This window comes from Sorghum bicolor, chromosome 6 (genome assembly GCF_000003195.3).
Source record: "Sorghum bicolor cultivar BTx623 chromosome 6, Sorghum_bicolor_NCBIv3, whole genome shotgun sequence".
Lineage (NCBI taxonomy): Eukaryota > Viridiplantae > Streptophyta > Magnoliopsida > Poales > Poaceae > Sorghum > Sorghum bicolor.
The window spans coordinates 1,356,161-1,380,647 of NC_012875.2; the positions used below are offsets into that span (position 1 = coordinate 1,356,161).

General features: G+C 46.5%; 2 protein-coding genes across 2 annotated transcripts; one reads left to right on the forward strand and one right to left on the reverse strand.

Annotated features, from left to right (window-relative positions):
- Nucleotides 14,481-16,673, forward strand: LOC8080264. The gene has a single exon (XM_002446000.2). The coding sequence runs from the start codon at nucleotides 14,481-14,483 to the stop codon at nucleotides 16,671-16,673; it is 2,193 nt and encodes a 730-aa protein (XP_002446045.1).
- On the reverse strand, nucleotides 17,278-23,083 carry LOC8065967. Its single transcript, XM_002447385.2, has 4 exons — nucleotides 22,917-23,083; nucleotides 18,830-20,516; nucleotides 18,577-18,657; nucleotides 17,278-18,465 (listed from the first exon to the last, which is right to left on the reverse strand). Exons 1-4 carry the CDS (start codon nucleotides 23,081-23,083, stop codon nucleotides 18,028-18,030), a joined length of 2,373 nt encoding a protein of 790 aa, XP_002447430.2. The 3' UTR covers nucleotides 17,278-18,027.

Genomic DNA, 24,487 nt, shown 5'->3' on the forward strand with positions numbered 1-24,487 from the left:
ATGTCTAACGGGGATGGACCGCCACCCATGTTCGATGGGGATGACTTCCCGTATTGGAAAATACGGATGGAGTCATACCTTGAGGCATGCGATATAAAGTGCCTAAAAGCCGCGACCGAAGGGTTTGCCCCTCCGGAAAGAGCCACCGCTCTTACTCCACAAGAGCAAGAAAACGAGAAGTGGAATGCAAAGGCCAAAAACCACATCTTTAGAGGTCTTTGCAAAGAGGTGTTCAACCGTGTTCGGAGTCACAAAACCGCCAATGAACTTTGGAAGGAACTTTGTGCGCTCTATGAGGGAACTAAGAGTGAACGCGAGGAACGCTATCACCTAGTGATGAACAAGCTTAATACTTTTGAAATGCTTCCTAAAGAAAATGCTAATGAAATGTATTCTCGCTTGAATGTCATTGTAGAGGAGCTAAATGGACTCGGGCTTACACAAATGAGTACGGCGGATGTAGCAAGGAAGATACTATGTGTGCTTCCCATTGAGAAATATGGGCACATAGTAACCGTGCTTCATCAAGGAGATCTTTCCACCGCTACACCAACCACCATATTGGGGAAGATCAATGCTCATGAAATGTACATGCACATGAATCCTCAAGATGGCTCCTCATCGGCCAAGAAAGAAAAGAAGGACTTGGCTCTCAAAGCTTCTCACAAGGGCAAAGCCAAGAAGATTGAAGTTGAGTCATCAACTTCAAGTGATGATGATGCATCTATTGCCCTCATGGTGAGAAGAACCATAAAAATGTTGAAGAAGCTCAACAAGAATGGAGTCAACTTTGACTCCAAGAAGAAGAAGTTCTTCACAAGTAGCAAGAGGAAGCCCATCTCCGAGATGGATTGCTACAATTGTGGTGAGCTTGGTCATCTTGCTCATCAATGTCCAAAGCCCAAGAAGGACAAGTACAAGAAGAAGAACAAAGAGCAAGATGACTCAAGTGATGACGAGAAGAATGACAAGAAGCAATACAAGAAGAAAGGTGGCAAGAAGAAGGAGCACTACAAGAAAAAGAATGGCAAGGCTTATATTGTTGGTGATTGGCTCACCGACATTGAAAGCTCAAGTGGTGATTCATCCGGCAATGAAAGTGATGATGAGAAGGTTGCCGCCATTGCCATTGATGCTCCATCACCATCATCTTCACCACCATCTACATCCTCTACACATCTATGCCTTATGGCTAAGGGTGACCGAAAGGTACAAAGTGAGGATGAGAGTAGTGAGAGTGATAGTGAATATGAATCACCTTCTTATGATGAACTTGTAAAATTGCTTAACAAATACACAAAAGTCATAAGAAAGACTAGAAGTGAAAATGAAAAGCTTGAACTTGAAAATGAGACACTTCTAGCAAAGCTTAAGTCTAGTGATGAGCTTAGAGATCAAAATGAGATCATGACCACTAAGCTCAAGGAGCTCAAACTCTCTCTAAAAGAGCTCAAAGAAAAACATGATAAACTTGAGAGTGTTCATGATGAGCTTATCACTAGATATAGAGCAATGAAAGAAGAGCTAACAACTCTAAAAGCAAACTATGACAACCTTGAGATTGCTTATGAACTTGCAATTGATGAAACACATGTTGCTACTAACAATGTTGCTAAGCTTGATGTAGCCACATCTTGTGATGACTTACTTGTGGAGAGCACAAGCAAATGTGTTGATTGCAAGGGCAAGAAAGTGGTAGTGGCCGAGAGTTATGAGGACACTATCAAGCTCAAGGATGAGATTGTCATGCTCAAGAAAGAGTTGCAAGAACAAGCCAAGCGCAAGAACAATGTGATTGAGTCACTTGATCAAGACAAGAAGCTTGCATATGAGAACAAGTTACTCAAGGAAGAAAATCAATATCTCAAGCTTGGTTTGATGTATGATAAGCAAGAAGAAGATGAGACATTCACCTTGGGTAAGTTAGATAGCAACAATGACCCAATCATCAAGAAGCTAACTCAAGAGAACAACAAGCTCAAGAAAGAGAAGGAACACCTAACCATGGGGTTAGCAAAGTTCACAAAGGGGAAGGACCTTCAAAGTGAGCTTTTTATGAACACCGTCATGAAGATGGACAAGAGTGGAATTGGCTACAAGGCTCATCAATCAAAGCTCATCAAGTCACTAGCCACTCATGATCAACCAAGCAAGCCAAAGCCCAAGAGATGCTTTGAGTGTGGTCAAGAGGGACACTTTGCTCATGAGTGTAAGGCACCACTACCACCACCCTTGCCCAAGCATGCAAGACCATTTGCCTTCAATGCTCACTACATTGTAAGGAAAGACAAGAGTGGCAAGGTCAAGGTTAGCTTCATGGGGCCGGCCAACAAGCAAAGGCCAAAGAAGATTTGGGTGCCAAAGCAACTAGTAGAGAAGGTCAAGGGCCCTAAGCAAATATGGGTCCCTAAATCTCAAGCTTGATCTCTTGTGTGTAGGTGAACTACAAGACCGGTGGATCACATTGGGTAATTGATAGTGGTTGCACTCAACATATGACCGGAGATCCTCGGATGTTCACCTCTCTTGATGAAGATGTTGACAACCAAGAGAAGATCACATTTGGTGACAACTCAAAAGGGAAAGTCAAGGGACTAGGAAAGGTTGCTATATCAAATGACAACTCCATCACCAATGTGCTCTATGTGCAGTCTTTGAGTTTCAACTTGCTCTCGGTTGGACAACTTTGTGATCTTGGATTTGAATGCAGATTCAAGAAGAAGGAAGTAATTGTGACCAAGGAAGATGACAATGAAGTGATATTCAAAGGCTTCCGACACAACAACTTATATGTAGTTGATTTCTCATCAAATGAAGTTGATGTCAAGACTTGCTTATTCACCAAGACTTCGCTTGGGTGGTTGTGGCATAGAAGGTTAGCACATGTTGGAATGGGCACACTCAAGAAGTTGATGAAGAAAGAATTGATTAGAGGCTTGAAGGATGTGACATTTGAGAAGGACAAGCTTTGTAGTGCATGTCAAGCGGGCAAACAAGTTGCAAACACTCATCCAACCAAAGCCTATCTCTCTACTTCAAGAGTGCTTGAGCTACTTCACATGGATTTGTTTGGACCAACCACATATGCTAGTCTTGGAGGCAACAAATATTGCCTGGTCATAGTTGATGACTTCTCCCGGTACACTTGGACATTCTTCTTGCAAGACAAGGCCGAAGTTGCATCAATATTCAAGAAGTTTGCAAAGAATGCCCAAAATCAATTTGATGTGAAGATCAAGAAAATTAGAAGTGACAATGGCAAAGAGTTTGACAACACCAACATTGAAGAATATTGTGATGAAGTGGGAATCAAGCATGAGTTCTCCTCAACTTACACACCACAACAAAATGGGGTTGTAGAAAGAAAGAACCGGACATTGATCACCTTGGCAAGAACAATGCTAGATGAGTACAACACTTCGGAGAAGATGTGGGCCGAGGCAATCAACACGGCATGCTATGCTTCAAACCGGCTCTTTCCACACAAGTTCCTAGAGAAGACACCATATGAGTTGCTCAATGGGAAGAAGCCCGATGTCTCATTCTTTAGAGTGTTTGGGTGCAAGTGCTACATCTACAAGAAGCGCCAACATTTGGGAAAGTTCCAAAGAAGATGTGACATTGGCTACTTGGTTGGCTATTCATCAAAGTCCAAAGCATATAGGGTCTTTAACCATGCCACAAACATGGTTGAAGAAACATTTGATGTCGAATTTGATGAAACTAATGGCTCCCAAGGAGCAAGTGATAATCTTGATGATGTAGGTGGTGAACCATTGAGGGATGCTATGAAGAACATGCCGGTGGGAGACATCAAGCCTAAAGAAGATGATGATGATGTGCAAGTCATTGAGCCACCATCCACTTCACAAGGTCCACAAGATGAAGACAAGGATGTGAGAGATGCTCATGAAGACACTCAAGTTACTCATGAGCAAGTGGTGGCACAAGCACAAGATGTTGATGCTCCCCAACCAACCCCTCAAGCGGCAACAAGAAGAACATCACATCTCCTCCAAGATCACTCTCAAGATCTCATCATCGGGAGTCCATCACGTGGTGTAACTACTCGTTCTAGACATGCTTTATTTATTGAACATCACGCTTTTGTGTCTCTTGAAGATGAACCAAAGACTATAGAGGAAGCTCTTCGTGATGTGGATTGGATCATGGCCATGCAAGAGGAGTTGAACAACTTCACTCGCAACCAAGTGTGGACACTTGAAGAGCGACCCAAAGATGCAAGAGTGATTGGAACAAAGTGGGTCTTCCGGAACAAGAAGGATGATCAAGGCAAAGTGGTGCGCAACAAGGCAAGACTTGTGGCAAAAGGCTTTTCACAAGTGGAAGGTCTTGACTTCGGTGAAACCTTTGCACCGGTGGCAAGACTTGAAGCAATCCGTATCCTACTTGCATATGCATCTAGTCATGATATCAAGTTATTTCAAATGGATGTGAAAAGTGCCTTTTTAAATGGTTATATTAATGAGCTTGTCTATGTTGAGCAACCCCCCGGTTTTGAAGACCCTAGGTACCCCAAGCATGTCTACCGGTTGTCCAAGGCTCTCTATGGTCTCAAGCAAGCTCCTAGAGCTTGGTATGAGAGGCTTAGGGACTTCCTCACTGAGAAGGGCTTCAAGATTGGGAAAGTTGACACAACACTCTTCACCAAGAAAATGAATGGGGAAATCTTCATTTGCCAAGTTTATGTTGATGATATTATTTTTGGCTCTACTAATGAAGATTTTTGCAAGGAATTTGGTGATTTGATGTCCAAGGAGTTTGAGATGTCCATGATTGGCGAGCTATCCTTTTTCCTAGGATTTCAAGTCAAGCAAATGAAGGAAGGGGTCTTTATCTCTCAAGAGAAGTATACTCAAGATCTTCTCAAGAGATTCAAGATGATGGATTGCAAGCAAATCAAGACTCCCATGGCATCAAATGGGCATCTCGACTTGGATGAGGGAGGTAACCCTATTGACAAGACTCTCTATCGTTCCATGATAGGAAGTCTACTCTACCTCACCGCATCTAGGCCCGATATAATGTTTAGTGTGTGTATGTGTGCTAGGTATCAAGCAATGCCTATGGAATCTCACTTGATTGCGGTCAAGAGAATTCTTAGGTATCTAAAATACACACCTTGCCTAGGCTTGTGGTATCCCAAAGGTGCAAGATTCCAACTTGTAGGCTATTCCGATTCGGATTATGCCGGGTGCCGGATTGATAGAAAAAGCACATCCGGAGGGTGCCATTTCCTAGGTAGATCACTTGTCTCTTGGATGTCAAAGAAACAAAATAGTGTTGCTTTGTCAACGGCCGAGGCGGAATACATAGCCGCCGGTGCTTGTTGTGCACAAATACTCTACATGAAACAAACTTTGCTAGACTATGGAGTAGTACTAGACAAAGTACCTTTGTTGTGTGACAACGAAAGTGCCGTAAAACTTGCAAACAACCCGGTTCAACACACCCGCACAAAACATATTGACATCCGCCACCACTTCCTTAGGGATCACGTTGCTAAAGGTGACATATCCCTAGAGAATGTGGGAACGGAAAATCAATTGGCGGATATCTTCACAAAACCCCTAGATGAAGCTAGGTTTTGTATGTTGAGAAATGAACTTAATGTGCTTGACATGTCTAACTTCACTAAAAGATAAAAGTTGTGTGTTGAATCTTGTAAATTTTTTTTTTGCTTTTTGCTTTGCATATCATGCATGCTAAAACTAAAAATTCAACTTGCATGTAGGGCTTGTCTAACATGGTTAAGATAACCCCCTTGAGTGTGTGAAAAAGCTTAACCTTGGATCAAACTTGACAAGCATTAGTTTACTTTCAAGAATTGCACTACAACTCATTTCATATGCATTCTTGTTAGTTGATCTTTTCTTTTCGGTTATTCATTGAGCATCCGCTGTGTTCGTCCATAGTTAGGGAGAGCATTCCAAGCTCATTATGAATTAAACCCCTAGCTTTATGGCCATACGATGCTCCTTGGTGATTTTCTCGAACTATTTTCTTAAAAATCTACTAAGCCTATGGCTAATTATTTGTGAAAACTTGAGGGTTTGAGAGATGTCACTCATACCAGTTCCATTTGGTGTTTAGTTGTGTGCTTTTGAAGATGGAACTTGGTTGGGTCAAAGTCGGACGTGGTGCTTAGTTAAAATAGTGCTCAGAGGAGCACCGGACGATGCACCGGACGCTGCCTCTGAGCGTCCGGTGCGGTGAGTGTGCCAGACTGCACTCACCGGACGCAGGAACAGTATCCCCGTAGCGTCCGGTGCGGTGCGTCCGGTGCTCACCTGGTGTGACCTGAAGCACCGGACGCTAAAGCCAGCGTCCGGTGCCCATCGTCCGGTGCAAAACCAAAATGCAAACCTCTCTGCGCATGAGTCCGGTGGTCACCGGACGCGTCCGGTGCCACTTTAAGAGCGTCCGGTGACCCCGCGGCGGGCGGATAAAACCCGCGCCCAGGGGCTTCGAGCGGGCGTTCCTCTCTCTATTCCGCCGACATCGCCTGAGTCGCCCGTGCCCTAACTCCGTGAAACCGCCGCCGCCGCCGCCGCAGTTCCTCCCTCCTCCGGCGATCTCTTCCTGCCCCCCCCCCCCGCGGCCAGATCTGCTCAGAGAACTTTGCCCCATCCTTCTCCTCCTCCGCGCAGTTTCATCTCGAGTGGATTTGAAGATTTGGTGCAGCACCTTAAAGAGGAGGTTCGCGTTCTCCGGCAGTTTCCAATCGTAATATCTCCTCCGGATTGCGTCTCGTCTGTCGATCGTAAGCCGTTCGCGTCCATATCTTATCTATTCTTGCGATCCATAGGCTTATCTCATCTCTAGTTGATACGATTGCTTATACAGACCTTATCTTGTCAAATCTCTGCAGTTCTTTGTTCTCCATTGCTAGTCAGTTGCTTGTCGGACGCTTGATTTGCTATGGCTCGTACCAAGAACGTCAGTGGACCGACAGCTGGCTCAGGAGGTTCCCCAGGAGGCGATGGTGGAGGTGATCCTCCTCGTCGTTTCTCAGCGGCAGAGAAAGGCAAGGGAAAGAAGCTGGCCACCAAGAAGCGCAAGGCCAGTGACAGAGATGCAGAGGTCGCAGAGGCAGTTGCAGCAGCAGCTGAGGCAGCCGAGAGGGGTGGTCGTTCTGGTTCTCTGAGGATCGGGGATGATCTCACGCCATGTCAGAGGCGTGCAGTGCTTGAGGCAGAGGCTTTCCATGGATCCCCTCCAGGGACCGTGACGATTGGAGGACAGAGGGTTAGACTTGTGGTTAGGGATCCGGCTCAGGAAGGTACGGACACAGAGACAGAGACCCAGGCAGAGGGTCCAGCAGAGGGACAGGTGCAGGAGCAGCCACTGAGGAGGTCGACTCGTGCTCGTACTCAGGTCACTCCCCGGACTGGTACGCAGGGTCAGTCCGCCTCCACAGCTCGAGCCACTCCGGCTAGAGGCACTCCAGCTTCCCGCCAGAGGCCAGTCAGGATCCACAGGGATCTCACCCTTGTGTCAGCCAGAGAGATCCAGCAGCTGCGGTTCGTTCCATTTCCGACTTGGTTTCCAGCTGCCAGGGATCTCAGAGCCGGTGCCCGCTTCTACACCGTAGTCCAGGAGGACATTCACGAGGCATTGGTTCGCTCTCAGTCACAGTTTAGGGAGCACAGGGTGATTGACCTGGAGATTCTCGGGAACGTGGTAGGGGCAGATATCCGTCAGTATTTTACTTACCTCCACGGTCTCCCAGAGCTGCTGGCGCTTCCAGGTACTTATTGCAAGCAGTGGGTCAGAGAGTTCTATGCATCAGTGTGGATTTCTCCAGATCACACCTATATCCACTACGCACTGGCCGGGACAGACTACAGAGTGACAGCTCAGAGGGCTAGAGAGGTGCTTGGACTGCAAGCCTCTCCCACCAGGATTCACCAGCTGTGCTACGGGAACGTGGATCCTCCTCGTCGTCCTCACGGTGGTGAGATACCACCAGTTGACTTCGTGGCTCCATGCTTCCGTGCACCTTTTGGGGAGGGCTCCAGCAGGACAGTGGCAGACTTGACACGCCCAGCCAGGATCCTCGACTTTGTGTTGAGGAAGACTCTTCTTCCCAGGACAGGCTACAGAGACGGTTTTACTCGTATGCAGCAGTGGCTTGTCGCTCATCTGATCTCGCAGACAGAGTTTGACTTGTGGGATCTTATTGTCTCAGAGATAGAGGACACCATTTCAGAGAGCTTCAGGGGCCGGCGTCAGTTGCCCTACGCACATTGGATCACCCTACTTATACTCCGTGGTAGGCCACTGCCCCTGCCAGCTCACTTGCAGAGGGAGTTGACAGAGTCCGACACCGTCTTCCCCCACTACGACCCCCGACAGATGCTGAGAGCGCACCACGACCTCAGAGGTGCTCCTCCTCCTCGTGCTCCACGTAGACCGGTGCCCCCACCTTCTCCTAGGGGCACTCGCAGTACAGCGACAGTTGCGGAGACAGAGGAGCAGCAGGATACAGCTATTGGCGCATTTGCAGATGCAGAGGCAGAGGGCGAGTTTGACTTCGCCTCAGACAGTTCCGATGATGACTATCAGCCGCCAGTAACTGACCTTCCTCCCAGAGCTCATGATCACGAGGCAGGCGGTTCTTCGAGTGCTTCAGACCCTGCCCTGCTTGCTATCTTGGAGGGTATGAGGGCAGATCAGCGCCGTGCAGCTGAGGAGCAGGCGAGGCGCGACAGGGATCAGCAGCCATGCAGGCCAGGCAGGATGAGCTCCAGCGTCAGCTTCTCACCTTTCAGGAGCAGCAGCTTGCTTTCCAGGCCCAGCAGACAGCGATGATGGCCGCTCTCATGGCCGCCTCCGGGATTCAGCTACCGCAGATACAACTTCCCGGCACGTCGTCAGTCAGACCCCCTACTCCTGTGCCTCAGACTCAGAGCCCGTCTCAGCAGCCGCTCCAGCTACCCGCTCAGAGTCAGCCGTTCTCGACGCCACAGCACCAGGTCTCTCAGGGTGCTATCTCTTCAGGCTTTGAGCAGGTACCGCAGTTTACCCCTCTCCGCTCAGGCTTCACCCCTCAGTCAGCTTCAGCGTCGCAGCTTGTGTGGGACTCACAGACAGATCTGCACCTCAGCTTCACCTACAGTGCTCTGACTGGTGACCCTACGCCTCCTCCTCTGCAGGCCCCTGCAGTCTTTACGGCGCCAGTTACCACTACAGAGCTTCTGTCGTCGTCTGTAGCGTCGTCCGAGCAGCTTGCACCGTCTACTACCGTCCCAGAGACGACAGCTACAGCGACCGAGTCCGTGCCAGCTTCGTCAGCCGGACTCGAGCAGCCAGCACAGCCTGTGACAGCGCCAGAGCAGACCCGGACCGCTTCTCCAGCACCTGCAGTTTCAGAGGGTCACTCCACCTCCTCCGCCTCGACGACCGACAGTTCAGATGATGCAGCTCGTTTCGTGGCCGCGCCGAGGGACTCTACAGCTCCGCCTCCTCCACCGTCTTCTTAGGCTTTTGGCGCTTGATGCCAAAGGGGGAGAGAGTGCGTATGAGAGAGTTAGGGAGTTAGGGGGAGCTAGCTAGAGAGGGAGTTTATTCTTTTGAGATTTTTTTTTTCGATGTGTGCTTCTCCATCATGCATCATGTTTACTTTTATGCATTACACTTGTGTGAGATACTATGGTTATGAGACATGATTTGTGCTTTATGTCATATCTTAATGTCATGTGTTTGGCTCATTATCTTTGCTTCCGCGTTTCTACTCCGTTGTACTTATGAGCCTAGTGTTTATATCCTGTCATATATCACTCACATATTTGGATGCAGGGTATTGGATTTGGTTGATATAAGCATGACTAATCCTTTGTTCTTATTGTAATATGCTTATTGAAACCAAGTCACTTTAAAAACCTCAACTCTCTTTATACACGAGGTTGTCATCAATCACCAAAAAGGGGGAGATTGAAAGAGCATCTAGGCCTCTAGTGATTTCGGTGATTAATGACATTGTTGATTACTATGACTAACGTGTGTTTTGCAGAGGCAAAGTCATAGGTAAGGTCATGGTAAACAGGGACTCGATGAACAGGGACGTACATGCCTACTTAATAGTGGAAATCGTTTCGGTTTTCAAAGGATGGATGGACATCGTCAAGACTAGACTAGGTCTAAGTGCCACATGGTGAAGAAGGGCACTTAGAGTAGTTTAGGACCTTGTTTTCCTTTAACCGTACTATTAAGAGGGGCCTTGATCTAGTAGCCTGACTTAGGCAAGGCTTTAGGTTTAGGTGTGGTGCACACTTGGTAAACCCAGCTCTAGGCAGCTCAGAGTTAGTCCTTAGATCGAGAGGAACAAACTTCGTGTTGAAGCGATCGCGTTTCAACGAAGTCTGGGTGCCCAAAGGGGCACCGGACGCTGCACCGGACGCTCTGTGAGTGCGTCCGGTGAGGTCCTTAGCCGTTAGAACAGTGCCGAGCTTAGGGTTAGGCACCGGACGCTGGCACCGGACGCACCGGGCAGCGTCCGGTCCCTTACCCAGGGAGCTTGCAAAGTTCCCCTGAGCACCGGACGCTAGCACCGGACGCACCGGGTAGCGTCCGGTCCCATGCGCAGGGAGCATGTAAATTTTCCCTTAGCACCGGACGGTGCACCGGACGCTGAGAGTTAGCGTCCGGTGACCTGTCAGAGCGAAGTACAGTTGGCCGTTATGCAGCACCGGACGCTCGGTGCAGTACGTCCGGTGCAACATAATGTGCGTCCGGTGACCCCGTTTTCAGTGGAAAACGGTTGGCTGACCTTTGGACTTCGTGGATAGTATTTATACTCCTCCACCTCGTCCATGAGAGCTCTCTTTTGCCCATTTGAACATCAGAGAAACTTGTTGTGGAGCAAGAGAGTTGCAAGAGCCTAGAGAGGATTGAGATTGGAGTGATTTCTTGAGAGAATCCTTCTCTAGTGAGTTCCAAGAGTCAAGTGTGCATCCACCACTCTCTAGTGCCTTGTTTGGGTCAAGTGAGAGTTCTTTGCTTGTTACTCTTGGTGATCGCCATCACCTAGACGGTTCGGTGGTGATTGGAGGCACGAAGATCACCCGAAGTTCGTGTGGGCGACTCGTGTCAAACTTGTGAGCGGTTTTGGGCGATTCACCGCGACGGAGTGTCGAAGAATCAGCCCATAGAAAGCACTTGGTCCTTGCGCGGACCAAGGGGGAGCAAGACCCTTGCGTGGGTGCTCCAACGAGGACTAGTGGAGAGTGGCGACTCTCCGATACCTCGGCAAAACATCGCCGAGCATTTTCTTCCACTACTCCTTTACTTTCTAGCATTTACTTTGTGCTTTTACATTCTTAGAATTGCCATGCTAGAGTAGGATTGGAACTAGGTTGCAAAACTTTTATCCGGTAGCTCTCCAAGTCACACTAGGCACAAGGGGTTGAATTGGAGCTTATAGGTTGCTTAAATTTTTAGAGAAGCCCAATTCACCCCCCCTCTTGGGCATCTTGATCCTTTCACGCACGAAGTTTGTCAACTTTGTGGTCACCGATTTCGACGGGACTTACCACGCAATTCTAGGCCGTCCTTCACTTACCAAGTTCATGGCAGTTCCGCACTACTTGTACTTGGTCCTCAAGATACCGACCGAGAAGGGCCTCTTAACCGTCAGAGGCAACGTTTACACAGCTTGAGGTTCTCCACTAATTTAGTAAATCTAAGATAGATCTATGATTTTAGTGGAGCTGCTGGAGCTACAAGTGCTCGACTAGAAATTTTAATTTAGATATGTTTTTCTTAATCTAGAGCTAGTGGAGTGAGAGAGTGGGAGGGAAGGAAGGGGCACTCGGTTGATGGCCAGCTGATTAGCTAGCCTAAGAGTATCTCCAGCACTACTACCTAAAATAGACTAACTAAATGTCTAAGTAGTCACTTATTTTTATACTACCTATATTTTATCTTCAACTCCAACAGTACTACCTAAAATATGTCTCCTAAATTTATTATTGCAGTCTAAAACATGTCATCTTCATCCTTATCACCATTGACGAACTCAGCCATCCGGAGGGTAGTTGCTAGCAAGGGCCGCCACACTTGGAACCCACGCGCCGGTGGCAGGGGAGGGGAGCCGCTTGTGCGCCGTCGGGAGGGGAGCCTAAGGAGTGGTGTTGTTCTCGGAGGGAAGCCGGAGGAGTCTGCCACGCCTGGGAGAGGCTGGCGGGAGGGGAGGGGAGCCAGAGGAGCCCGTCGTGCCTGGGAGCTACTGGGGAGGAAGCATGCCCACGAGGGAAATTGAGCTGGAGGGGAGGAGAGCCGGAGGAGCGACGCTGCCGTGCTAGGAGGTGTCGCGGGAGATCCGATCGCCGTGCTTGAAGCAAGGCTGGCGGGGAGAAGGCACGAGCGCGGGTTGGGTCGCGCGTATGAGACTATGAGCACTTTCGGGAGAGAGGAGTGTGGGAGAGAAAAATATGTAAAGAGATTTGTTGGCCCAATAGATGTAGATAGTGGGAAGAGAAATTTGTTGGCCTAACAAATTTAGGTAGGCTAATAGGTAGTCTGTTGGAGTGTATTTTTTAACCTTCACTACCTAAATATAAGATAAGCCTGCTGGAGAGTCAAGGCCCAAGGTAGCAAGGTGGGCTTTGCCTCGACACTTATCGCCTTGTGGACTGGGTGGATCAACATATCGCTAGATGTTCATTTTGAACGGTTTCTCACTTCGGTTTGGGTTAATAACAGCTAATAGGGAACCGAAGCCGAACTAAGAAACTGAAAAACCGACACATCAGTTCAGTTTTTGTTCGGTCGGGGCCTTGTTTAGTTCTATTTTTTTAAAAAATAAGCATTGTAGTATTTTTGTTTGTATTTGATAAATATTGTCCAATCATAAACTAACCAGGCTCAAAAGATTCGTCTCGCAAATTACAGATAAATTGTGTAATTAGTTATTTATTTTATCTATATTTAATGTTCTATGCATGTGCCGCAAGATTCGATGTGACAGGAATCTAAAAAGTTTTATAAATTTTTTTGGAAACTAAACAAAGGCCTTAGTGGTGGTTTTCGCGTTAAAATATGCTCACCCTATTTCATAGCACCTTAGACTCTTCATATGAGTTTCGGCTTTTCTAAATAGATGAAAATAGAGAGATATCTACTAAAAGTTATTTCAAGAGCGTGATAATTTGTGATCAGGCTCGAAAACAATCGATCATATCCTGTGCGAGTGCCCGGTGACAAATGAGGTTTGGTCCCTAATCCTCTCGGCAATCCAAACTAATTGTCCATTGCCCACAACATCCACTCTACGCTGGTGAACATGACTTTATGATTTGTTCACCGGCAACAAGCGTCCAGGTCTCATGAGAGATTTGGAAGAAGTGAAATGTGCGATGCTTCCAAGGGGCTGCGATAACAACATCTGAAGCCCTGCAAGTCATCCGTGCAGAGGCTAAACGGTGGATTGAAGCGGGAGCGAACAAGTTTCAAGTACTCCCTCAACCATAGCTTTCTCGCCTTTTCACGATGTAATCCTTCTTTTTTGCCTAGCCACGTGCCACTTTCTTGTACATATCATTCCTCCTTAATACAATGATACACACACTCGTACGTATTCTAGGAAAAAAAAGAGAGTACACTTCATAGTTTTTTCAACCAAATAGCTTATAATTTTTTTTCTCAGCATGTAACTCATAACAGCTTTTACACAGCTCACAAAAACTTTTCTATAGCTCATAGCTGAACCAAATAGACCTTAAAGCCAAGCCTAATGCCAATGTGCAATTTTGATACTCCTTCTGTCCTCAAATAAATGCAATATATATACTATGTGAACAAGTAATTATCTAAATATATAGTTAGAAATACATCTCTTTGGGAGGGAGAGTGTACATAATTATGATCTTAAGTAAAAAGAATAATTTGAACTCATTTTTGTAAAAAAAAAAGCAACAATATTTATATACAACTTAAATGTCTAAAGTAATATAAACCTTAAAGACCAAATATATATGAAAATGAGCCTGCAATATTAGTCTGCAACTAGGGTCTTTAAATTTAGGGTGTAAAATTTTAGGGTGTCACATTGAGTGTTCGAATAATAATAATAAAACAAAAGTCCTCAATACTCCGAGAAAAATCTATTAAGGCTAGCACCATATTATCAAATCGTGAACTAATTATATTTAAAAGATTCGTCTCGCAAAATAGTCAGAATATATGTAATTAATTATTTTTAGTCTATATTTAATACTCTATGTAGATGTCCAATCATCTGATCTGATAGGATAGGAAGTAAACTTGACAGGGAGGACCTAAGCAAGACCTATATCCAAGAAAGAATGAGATATATGAATAAATCGCTCTATACCCTGAGATATATCTATAAATGTGCTGAGGCCAGAAGCATATCCAAGAGAGAGACTGAGTGAGACAAGAAGCGCAATAGAGTAATCTTCTGCTGCTAGACGCCGTCGTCGTCGTCGTCGTCGACCATGGGAGAGAGCCGCGGCAGCATCGCCTTTTTCGCCACGTACCGGCCGCCGATGCCGCTGGACATCTTCTCCGTGCCCAACCCGCCGTCTTCGATCCGCGACGAGGTACACCTCACCGACGGCGTCTCCTACAACTACAACTGCCGCCCCATCCCCAAGGACGCGCTCAAGTCCCTGCTCAAGCGCCCGAAGCTCGTCGCCGAGGGCGGCGCCACCGACGCCGACGTCGACAGCGGCCGCGTCTCCGGCCTGCTCTTCGTCTCCGAGCGGGACGGCGGGCTGGAGACGCTCCGCGTTGCCCTCCGTTTCGACGACTCCGGCGGCAAGCAGACCTGCAAGGTGTTCTCCCTTGCTGACGTCTTCGGCGCCGCCGACTTCACCGGCGCTCGCCTCGAGGACAGCGGCTGCATCGGCGGCGGCTATAAGATGGGCTCTCGCTCCGTCGACCACTCGCTCATCTACGTCTCCACCAAGGAGCCGGTGGAAGAGCGGCGGAGCCCATGGACCGTCGTGTACAAGACCAACCTCAGGACCGGCAAGACCGAGCGCCTGACTCCCAAAGGTCAATTTGACCTGAGCCCAGCCGTGTCGCCGTCGGGGAAGAAGGTGGCGATGGCGACGTTCCGGCCGGAAGGCTGGGAAGGCGAGATCGAGGACCTTCAGACGGACATCTTCGTGATGAACGTCGAGAGGCCGCCGATGAGGAAACGGCTGATCAAGAACGGCGGGTGGCCGTCGTGGGCCAGCGACGACGTCATCTTCTTCCACCGGAAGGTGGGCGACACCTGGGGCGTGTTCCGCCACGACACGAGGACGAACGAGACGGTGCGAGTGACGCCGGAGGCCTTCGACGCGGTGACGCCGGCGGCCATCAGCGAGACCAAGGTGGCGGTGGCGACGATCCGTCAGAAATCCAAGTTCACCGACGTCCGCGTGGAGGCGCAGTACCGCCACATCGAGATCTTCGACACGGCGGCGGGGGCGGGGCAGCCGCCGCTGCAAATCACCCAGAAGACGAGGCCCAAGACGGACCACTTCAACCCTTTCGTCCTCGACGACGGCGGCCGCGTCGGGTACCACCGCGCCAGGAGCGACCTCCTGAAGCACGGCGACGACGTTCCCCGGAACTTCCACAAGATGGAGTCGCCGGTGAAGGACGTGGGGACGTTCCGGGTCTCCGGCGTGTTCCCGACCATCTCCAACGACGGGTCGAAGCTGGCGTTCGTCGACAACGAGTTCAAGGCGGTGTGGGTCGCCGACAGCCAAGGCCTGCGCGTGGTGTACGAGACCAAGGGCCCCGACAACATCTTCGCGCCGATGTGGAACCAGAACCCCGACAAGGACATCCTGTACGTGTGCATGGGCCCCTCCTTCAACGCCGGCAAGCCGCTGGAGATCTGCGCCATCCCCAACGTGTCCAGCGGCACCCGGCAGCGGCGGCAGCTGACCAAGGGCAAGTTCAACAACGCGTTCCCGTCGAGCAGCCCCGACGGGAGCAGGTTCGTGTTCCGGTCGACGAGGGACGGCGGCGACAAGAAGCACAAGAACCTGTACATCGCCGAGGACGCGGAGGTCGGCGAGTACAGCGGCGGCACGGTGACGAGGCTCACCAACGGGGAGTGGACGGACACGCACTGCCAGTGGTCGCCGAGAGGGGACTGGATCGTCTTCTCGTCGACGAGGGACAAGCCCAAGGACGCGCCGGAGCTGGACAACGGCCTGGACTCAGGCTACTACGCCGTGTTCATGGTGAAGGTGAGCGACCCGACGGTGGTGATCCGGGTGGTACAGAGCGGCGACGACCTCGGCGGGCACGTGAACCACCCGGTGTTCAGCCCGGACGGCCGGAGCATCGCCATGACGGCGGACCTCGCCGCCGTGTCGGCGGATCCCATCTCGCTGCCGCTCTTCATCCACTCGGTGAGGCCCTACGGCGACATCTTCGTGGTGGACATCGACCCGGACGACGCGAGGAAGAACAAGGACGTGAAGAAGTTCCACCGGGTGACGCACAGCCGGTACGAGTACTCGACGCCGGCGTGGACCATGTTCGCCACGGACGACCCCAACGCGCAGTGGAACATGCTGGTGAACAAGGACTCGTACACGCCGGCGTGCCCCTACGCGTACCCGGACGGCGGCGAGAGCTGGCACATGACCGGACACCTCTGCATCCCCAGGAGGTGCTGCTGATTTCTGTGATTGCAGGATTTCGATCGATTGCATCCCTTGATTCGTCGTCGTCAGTCGTCACCAGCTACCAGCTATTCCCTGCCTTTTTAATTTGTTCATCATCCATGAGTCAGTAATAATAAATATGGGCACATGATAAAGCTATGGAATTTGTGTGAAAAGCTTAATCTGTTTGGGAGTTCTTTTTTTTTTGTATGGAATAGATTACTCTTGAGTCTTGACATACAGGTGCTGTGGTTTATTTTTTCAGTTCTTTGGAATCCATTTTGATGAATTTATGTGCTGTTCAGCTAGTTACTGTCTGCGTACTATACAGTCTCTGAAACTGTAGTTTTCAGGTTCAGCAATAGTAAGTCATCAGAATCTTTTACGACATCAGGAAGGCTTCGCCTTTTCTTTTATTTTGAGTTTGGCTTCATTGGAATTTCTTCAGGCGTAGCACTAGTCTCTGTTCTGCAGTTGTGCTTCATTCAGACATTTTTGATTTGCAGTCTGCAATCTTCTGTTGTTTCTCTGCTCTGTTCCCTTGTTCTGCCCTCTGTTTTTTCTTCTGAAGAAACTGTGGCTTGATTGATAGCTGCAGTTCACCAACCCGCCACAGCAGTTAGGCAAATCTTCAATTTTCAGCTCGCCATTGAGTAGTAGTTAATCTCTATTCTTGCTTGATCAAATTACCTATTGTTGCATTTTAGTACACATGCTGTTCATCATACCTGTTGCACAGTAGCTCTTTCCTTTGCTTATTATAAGTGTTGTTTGGGATATATGCCAATGTTGTGACTAGGAGAAGAATTTTAATTGGCTTCCATCGAACCCCCTCTAATCAAATGTGTAAGAGTGCAAGCTTTCCAAACATAGGACTATCACAAATGTGCTAAGGCTGCGATTTCTACATAGAAATTCTCAGAACACTCTGGTTCCAAGTCCCTCAAAATGCTTGAGTTGCATATCCACAGATCCAAAAGTTTTGGAGCCTTCAAAATAAAATGTGAAATTAGTATGTGATGAATACAAAAGCTAACAAAACAAAGACATACTGAATACACATAACATTTTCAAAGGCTTGATATGAATCATACTGTACCAAATGTTACCCCTGATGATCGAGTTAACAGGAATACTAAAAAGTTGGATAAAATGTGGGAAACAAAAATGACTCACATATTTCTAGCTAGTGGTGAAAATGCATGGTTGGCAACTAGTTATTGAATTCAGACAACCCAAATGTATACATATAACTTTTTACATAATGGAATTAAACACCCGGCTTCATGCCCTCACTAGAGGAATCAGGCCAAACTTATTACAAAGTTACAACACACAGAAAGTTAGAACACAGAATGACAGGAACAGTTCAGTATAGAACACAGAGAGAAGAAATGGTCTCTCTGTGCTTAGCGACGCCAACTCCGCAGCAGAACATCTTAAACATTTCAAGTCTTGCTTCTGTTTCTGCGACTTCTTTCACCTTGTCCACTTGGTGCTCAAAGAAAAACTCAATGCAGCTTCTGTTGCTCCGCACCATCCAAATGATTAGCTCAACTGTAACCCTCCTTATACCTGGGTACTCAGTGTCTGGTGACTTGTACAGATCAAGGATCCTGGTAAGCTTATGCATGAGCAAATCCACTGTAAGGTTGGCATTCCGGAGCGCGTCGCCGAAGTCATTTTCCTGAATGAATGTGCAGATCTGAACACTGAGGCCAATAAAGCTCTCCAGTAGTGCACCCTGCTTGGTCCTCCATTCCTCCAAATTCTGTGTACAAATAATACATATAATTTGGATTAGTTCCTTTCAAAGCCATGAAATTAGTTAAAGTGCAGCTATATATAAAATGATACATGATATAAATAAATGTATTTGCAGAGAGGTGCAGTGTGAGGAGAAGGCTAAATTTGATACATCATCATGGGCACGAAGTTCTCCAGCAGCAGGTACCAGGGCATCTAGTTTCTCCACCTCTAACTTGATTGCTTTCAGCAGCTGTACGTGTGAAGACAAATTGTAAGAGCACTATATGTGATCCAAAATATTTCAAGCAGTATTCCACAATAAGAAATCAATTCAAGGAGAAAAAGGATTAAAACATAGAACTTAACAGTATTTATATAGTTGAAAGGTAACAAGTAATCTGCAATAGCATACTATACTACACCCAAAAATACATAAACAATGGTGCAATATATGAATTTACCAGAGGTAGCACATTGTCGACTGTCCTGTTATAATGAGCATGTTCTGCTAGAGAATTGGCACGTAAAACCGCCAAGAGTCTTGCAGCCATAATTCTGAGCTCTGTTGAGTCAGAAGAAAGCATATCAACAAGTTGCTGCATGTCTTCAGTCCTCATTTCCTCAAGGATCCTCAAGGCAATCCTTTGGCTGTCCACGGCAAGAATAAGCAATGCTTCAACAGCAGATTTTGCTAGCTCGACTCTGTTGGATGGGGATGGAGTTTCAACAACAAGGAATGGAACAAGCCTCCTAATGATCCGAGCTGAACCCCCAATGTCTTCCTTTCCTGTCTCATCCAAAGCTAAACAGGCAAGAACACCAATTGCCTCAGTGAGTAGCTCTGTATGGCTCCTTGGATGTTCCAGGATCTTCCTGATGTTCCTGACAACATGGAGGTTCTCAGAGATTTTGCACCTAAGCGCCTTACCGGCATCGCCGGTAGTTCTGACCATCCTGTGCAAGACTTGAACTGCCTCCACGATGATCTCTTCTGTCACTGGAGACCATGAGATTGACGAGCTGTTGGTGTCATCGCTAACAGTTGTAAGTTCCACAATGCTTGATATCACCTGATCATCAGCATCCTTGACTACTTCCTTACAGTTGTCCGGATTGTCCATGATCTTCTTGAGGATTTTCACACCGAGCCATGTAAGCTCGACGCCGACATTGCTCGACGTCGACGACGACACTGCTGTCGTCTTGGTGGCAGTAAGCAGTGAAGACACCATCTGCAACACTTCTGGGAAGCTCTCCACTTGAAGATCTGGAGAGAGTTCCAACACGACGTTGGCGGCGTGCCCTCGAGTGTCTTCTTCCTCCGTGGTCTTGTTCTTCAGTCCAAGCATAGCGATCACGCTTCCGACAGTGTCAATGGAGGCTCGGAGCCTCATCAGCGCCAGCCCTCTGTACTTGTCCACGCTGAGGACGCGATCAAGAACCCTGACGCCGACGAGCCGGTCGGCCACCGAGGTGGACCTCGCCATCTCCATGGCGAAGCTGACGAGGTCCATGTCCATTGCTTCACGCACTCTTCCGCCGGAACATTTCATGTAGGTGTCGAGCATGTAGCGCTTGATGACGAGCACCCCTGAGTGGCCAAGCTGGTACGTCATGCTGAGCTTCAGCACCCGCCGGACGTCGACGGGGAGCATGGTGTCGGCGAGGAAGTTGGAGACGCCCTGCGCCAGCACCAGGCCGTAGAAGAGGTTCAGGGACCCCTTGATGCTCTTGTGGTCGCTGCTGCTCTGGTCCGCCGGCTCCACGTAGTCCTGCCGGCTCAGGCGAAGCACGGCCAGGACGACGGAGGTGATGGCCGCGGCGAACTGCGCGGACGTGAACCCCGTCGAGAGGGCCTTGGCGAAGAAGAGGCGGCAGGTGCAGAAGCGCCGCCGTCGCCGCCCGGAGGTTAGGGACGACGGCCATGACCATCCCAGCAGGCCTCCTCGTCTTGGTGGTGCGGAAGCAGCAGCAGTTTGGTTGTTGGTTGGATGATGCCTTTGCCAGCTTCCTTGCTCCTTGGCCTCAATTTCCTCCGTCTTTGCTGCCACAACTTCCGGTGCGTTGATGATGAACTGATCCTCTGGATCCACTGCACTGCTGAAGAGCCTGCCATTTGCATTTGGAAACAGTTTGGTATATATATGCATACCATGTCAGTTGCATATATATATATATATGGAACTTTATTACTTTATTACATTACTAGATAGATATATATGCTTGTGCTTTGCATGGTATATTTTGTCTGAACCTAGGAAATCGAACGTGTGAGCTCTGACCTCTGAGGTATCTTATCTTGCTATCACTAAGTAGATGCTTTTCTTGTTATTTTTCAGCATAGGTGTTAAAAAATAAATTCTCAAAATATAATCAGAAACATCTCTTAATTTGGTAGAAACCTATAATCATCATCTATAGTAGCCAGTGGTTTTATTCTGTTTCATAAAAAACTACCCATCCCTACACCATATGAAAAATACATAAAGTAACAACTTAATTTTGAATTTAAATTACGCACCCCTGCCATTATCAATGATAATTCAAAATAACCCCAAAATTTTTATATAAATTACATACCTCTATCAAATATAATTCAAAATAATCCCCTAATTTTATATCTTAATTACCTACCTCTGTTATTATGAAAAATAAAATAATAATCCTCTATTTTGTATATGAATTACCCACCTCTATTTCTATCCAAGATAATTGAAAATAATACCTAATTTGCATTTAAATTGCCCACCTCTACCATTATTAAAGATAACTAAAAAATGTACTTACTTTGTATATAAATTACCCATCACTATCATTATGAAAGATAATTTAAAACAACTCACCAATATTTTTTATAATTACCCACATTTACTCTTATGGTAGATAATGTGAATTAATCCTTACATTTGCATTCAAATTGACCAATATATGCCGGTATGGAAGAAAGTATAAGATAAATTTTTTTTCATAAACAAAACACATATTAATTCATATCTAAATTATCCACCACACCCATCATAAAAAAGAACATAAATAGGTCTCGAATGTACACGTAAATAATATTATAAGCTATCATGAAAAATGATCCAATATACATAAAGTATGCTATATAAATTTCTAAAATGTACAATTATATAACTGTTATGTTAAAAATAAGAATAATGGTATTTTGCTATCATGTAAGCCAAGTAAACATATACTCCCTCTGTTCACAAAGGAATCAATTTCTAGAGTTGTCTTAAGTCAAACTTTTTAAACTTTGACCAAATTTCTAGAAAAAATATTAAGATTTATGGTTTCAAATTAGTATCATTTGAATTACTATAGAATATATTTTTATAAGATGCACATTTTGTCATAGATATTGTTACTCTTTTCTATAAAGTTAGTTAAATTTAAAAAAGTTTGACTAATATAGATTCTAGGAATTGAATGAAAGGGGTATACATTGGCATAAATATTTATTTTAACATGGACCGGGATGATGACGGTGTATCCATAACGATAGCCATAGGCGGATCCAGGGCTCGATGACCCTAGACCCATGCCCAAGCTCCTTTCTTGGTAGTCCCTTGGAGCCCAGTAGATGGCCCATTAGCTGAGCATGGATTGACTGGGCTAGGAGCAGTGTACTAGCATATCACGGTTTGCTTGCCTAGACTGCTCCATCTTCCTAGGTCTGCCTATGATAACAACATAGATGAGGACCACCTAGCCTCGATCCGGACAAGGGCGACTGAGTCATTTGACCTTGATCGAGGCCAAGGGTGGTACTAGCTAGATCTGGCTTGTTTTGGGGGCGTCAAGGAGCAGCGATGGTGCTGGCACAAGCAGAAGCTGGATTCTATAGCAGAAGCTGCAATGGGATCTATAAAAATGCAAATTGATTTTCAAAGGCAAACTTCTGCCTTAGAAAACATTATTTCCACCTGCAGACATGAAGACCACCTTTGATAACTACATAGGATTAACTCTGACCATCTCTCAGAGGTGGAAAGCATTTATATCCGTCTATGACAAGCGAAAAGATAGTCCTTTTTAAAATTAATTAGTTATATTGTTCGTCAGAGTAAATACATTGGTAATACTTTCATCATTACTATAGAAAGGATTTGTACCTTTTGTTTTAGGGATGACTCGTTTTTACAAATCGATTTGTAGGAGTAGATTGGAACCGCCTCTACAAAATCAGTGATTTGTAGTGACGACTGAGTAAGGGCGGCTGGGCAAACTGCCCCTACAAATGCGCTTGAGCTGCCCCTACAAAGGCTTTATGTAGTAGTGCATGAGTAATGCCTGTACATTTCTATATGCTTTATGTAGTCCCAATATGAAAAGTTTTCACATAGCTAATGGTTTTTCCACACGAATTTAGTCGTTTTCTAAAATTGTATGCTTGTGCTAGTGCACAGGTTTATTATATGTGGACGACCAAGCTTATACTTAGTAAAAAAAAATGTATAACTGTGGTGATACAAGGTTAATTAACTAACTTCGCATATCCCTAACCTCGTGGCTTCGAGGAAGGAGATGATTGTGACGAACAAAAAATCCTTCTGCTTTATCAGGGTGGAGAATCCACCAAGCAGAACGATGGTGGCCCAAGCGATCGAGCGCCAGGGCCCCGAAACCGCTGATCGCCTTGTCGATGAAAGCCCACCGCAGTATGATGCCATTCAGCCCTGCTTCTGGCAGCCGGCGTTCTTCAGGCACAACCATGGTTGTCATGCCAGCAGCAGCTGACGATATTGATGCATGCTCCATTTGTGCCTTTAATTTTATTAGCTATAGGCGTTTATTACTAATAATGCTGCTAGCTGGTTGTGGACTTGTGGTGTGGTTTCTCCCTGTCAAGCTAATAAGTTCGATGATGGCATAACGTATTTATAGTGGACAATGTTGTTTGAGGACAGCATCTAAAGACACGATTGCGTCTCAGGCAGCTGGGTGTGTGATGATGGCCAAACAGTTGTGAATGTACGTCCCCACCCGGTGTGTGTCTCATCAGTTTAAAGCTTCAAGTAGGGTTTCCCAATTAATTATAACTTTTTATGTGTCTTACTATTGATGACAATAAGCCACATAAAAAGTTATTACCCTCAGCTTTGTTAGCTTAATTGTATTTTGTTAGTGCATATTATATATATAATCCGAAGGTTACCCCAATTGTCCGAAAGAAAAGTAGCTGCCGTGACAACTAAGGCACTCTATATTCTATAACAGATCACCTCTCAGCATGGCTTGGCGCTGACATGTGGTACACCTTGTATCTTTGTCAATACAACAGGTGGTGCACACTATAACCACCCATTTAAACTAAATCAATCTTCTACACAGAACTAATCGTTTATTTCATCACCAAACATTTTTATGGGCTTTATGATTTTCTTATTCTATTGAAATAAAGTTCTGGCTGAATTTTTGCAACAAAATTTAAATAAGACAAGTGCTCAAACACGGTACACAAAAGTCAAAACATATCACTTTTAATGGGACGGAGGGGGTGCAAAACTGTTGTTCTTCACCCATATCCTTCTATGGAAGCTTAAAGGGACTTCAAGACCTGATCTTTTTGGTAATTTCTACGACAATATATCAAGAAAAAGAGTGCTAATATAGGACATGAATTAAGGGAGCATTCTTGCGTGATAAGCTGCAAATTATAAATGTGAGACATACCCTATGAAGAAAGGAATTTTCTGTCACTTTGGTTCAAATCTGTCCTGAAGTCAGTTGAAAGGCCTTGTTTAGTTTTCAAAATTTTTCAAGATTCCCCGTCACATCGAATCTTTCGGCACATGCATGAAGTATTAAATATAGACAAAAACAAAAACTAATTACGCAGTTTATCTGTAAATTGCGAGACGAATCTTTTGATCCTAGTTAGTCTATGATTGGATAATATTTGCCACAAACAAACGAAAGTGCTACAGTAGCGAAATCCAAAATTTTTCACAAACTAAACAAGGCCTAAGATGTAAGATTCATAGGACAACCTTACGTGAGAAGTGGAACCAATGGTGTACCGCAGTTTTCCCTTTTGCAGAAAAGCATGATACGGGACCGTGCTATTATTACAA

Coding starts and splice junctions, on each gene's coding strand:
- LOC8080264 (XM_002446000.2), top strand. CDS start 14,481: ATGGGAGAGAGCCGCGGCAGCATCGCCTTTTTCGCCACGTACCGGCCG.
- LOC8065967 (XM_002447385.2), bottom strand. CDS start 23,083: ATGGCATCATACTGCGGTGGGCTTTCATCGACAAGGCGATCAGCGGTT. Junction 20,517..22,916: donor TCCTTCCTCGAAGCCACGAG/GTTAGGGATATG, acceptor TGCAAATGGCAG/GCTCTTCAGCAGTGCAGTGG. Junction 18,466..18,576: donor AACTTCGTGCCCATGATGAT/GTATCAAATTTA, acceptor TGGCTTTGAAAG/GAACTAATCCAAATTATATG.